We start from the raw sequence: 1165 nt of genomic DNA, 5'->3' as shown, positions 1-1165 counted from the left end.
TCAACTGGATCTCCGTGTTGATATCCTGTATCACAAAGGACATTGGACCCAAACGCTTGATAATCCGGGCAGGACCGCGCCATTTCCCAACCAAAGGAGGTAAACCTCCCATGTGATGTCGGTGCTCAAAGTACCATACTATAGAACCTTCTACTGGCTGGAAATCAATCTTCTTGTCACGGTCGTAGTAGGCTCCATAGGTAGAACGAGCTTCCTTTGAGGCCTCCACAGCTGCACGGCGTGCTTCTTGCAGTCGCTCCTGAAGATTGATGTTCTCTGCAAACACGGCTTCATTGGTGAGACCGATGGGGAAGTTTGCATGTCGGCCAGTGAGCAAATACAGAGGTTGCTCACCTGTTGACCTATGGAGAGCAGAATTGATTTGCAATCGTAGTTCCGGGATGAATTGATACCATGCTCTTGGACGACTGCCTACCAGAGTGGTGAGAGCGGATTTGACCACACGATTGGTTCGTTCCACCATTCCATTTGCTTGAGGATGGTAGCGAATGGTATAATGGTTAGTAGCATGCATCATCTCAGTCAGTTCTCGGAACAGGCGGCTGACAAACTGGACCCCATTGTCTGTTTGAATCACTCTCGGTGGGCCAAACAAGGTCACCCAATGATCGAGGAATGCCGGTGAACATTTGCTGCAGTGATCTTCCTTAGTGGGACTATCTGGATGTACCGTGAGTGTTGGTCGAGTATAGTTAAGGCCCATCGGACAGGAACACTTGGGCCAAAGTCCATTATATCCATAGAGACACGCTCTAATGGAAACTTTGCTAATGGAGTTTCAGCCATTGGCACTTTCTGTTGGCTACCACGAGATTGCTGGCAAATCTCACAGCCTTCCACATACTGCCGGGCACTTTTAAGCATGTTTGGCGAGTAGAACATAGACCTCGCATTTTGGAATGTTCGATGTATGCCCGGATGTGAAGCTAGTGGGGGTAAATGTGCTGCTTTCATGGCAGAATTCCTCAGATTTTGTGGTACAACGAGCTGGTAGCAGATACGATCTGGGAAGTGCCTTAGTCGATAGATAACATCGTCTTTTAATTCAAAATCGCTAAGTGGAAGTGGCAGCTTTTTCTTTGGTAATGTTCCATCAGACAAGTACCGTCGAATATCAGCAAGTTGGGGGTCAGCTTTCTGCTCC

General features: G+C 48.0%; 1 protein-coding gene across 1 annotated transcript in view; it reads right to left on the bottom strand.

Annotated features, from left to right (window-relative positions):
• The window catches only part of LOC147471527 (uncharacterized), a 786-nt gene extending 251 nt beyond the window's left edge, over positions 1-535 (bottom strand). Inside the window, exon 1 of the mRNA XM_086538167.1 lies at positions 1-535. This exon is cut by the window's left edge and continues 251 nt beyond it. Within this exon, the coding sequence (XP_086394293.1) occupies positions 1-535 (535 nt within the window).
• Positions 536-1165: the final 630 nt, after the last annotated feature.

The sequence above is a fragment of the Penaeus japonicus genome, unplaced genomic scaffold, assembly GCF_977035675.1.
Source record: "Penaeus japonicus unplaced genomic scaffold, GWHDUDI00000001_assembly GWHDUDI00000007, whole genome shotgun sequence".
Lineage (NCBI taxonomy): Eukaryota > Metazoa > Arthropoda > Malacostraca > Decapoda > Penaeidae > Penaeus > Penaeus japonicus.
The sequence above is the reverse complement of the archived record's forward strand: the minus strand, read 5'-3'. Positions and strand labels throughout refer to the sequence as shown.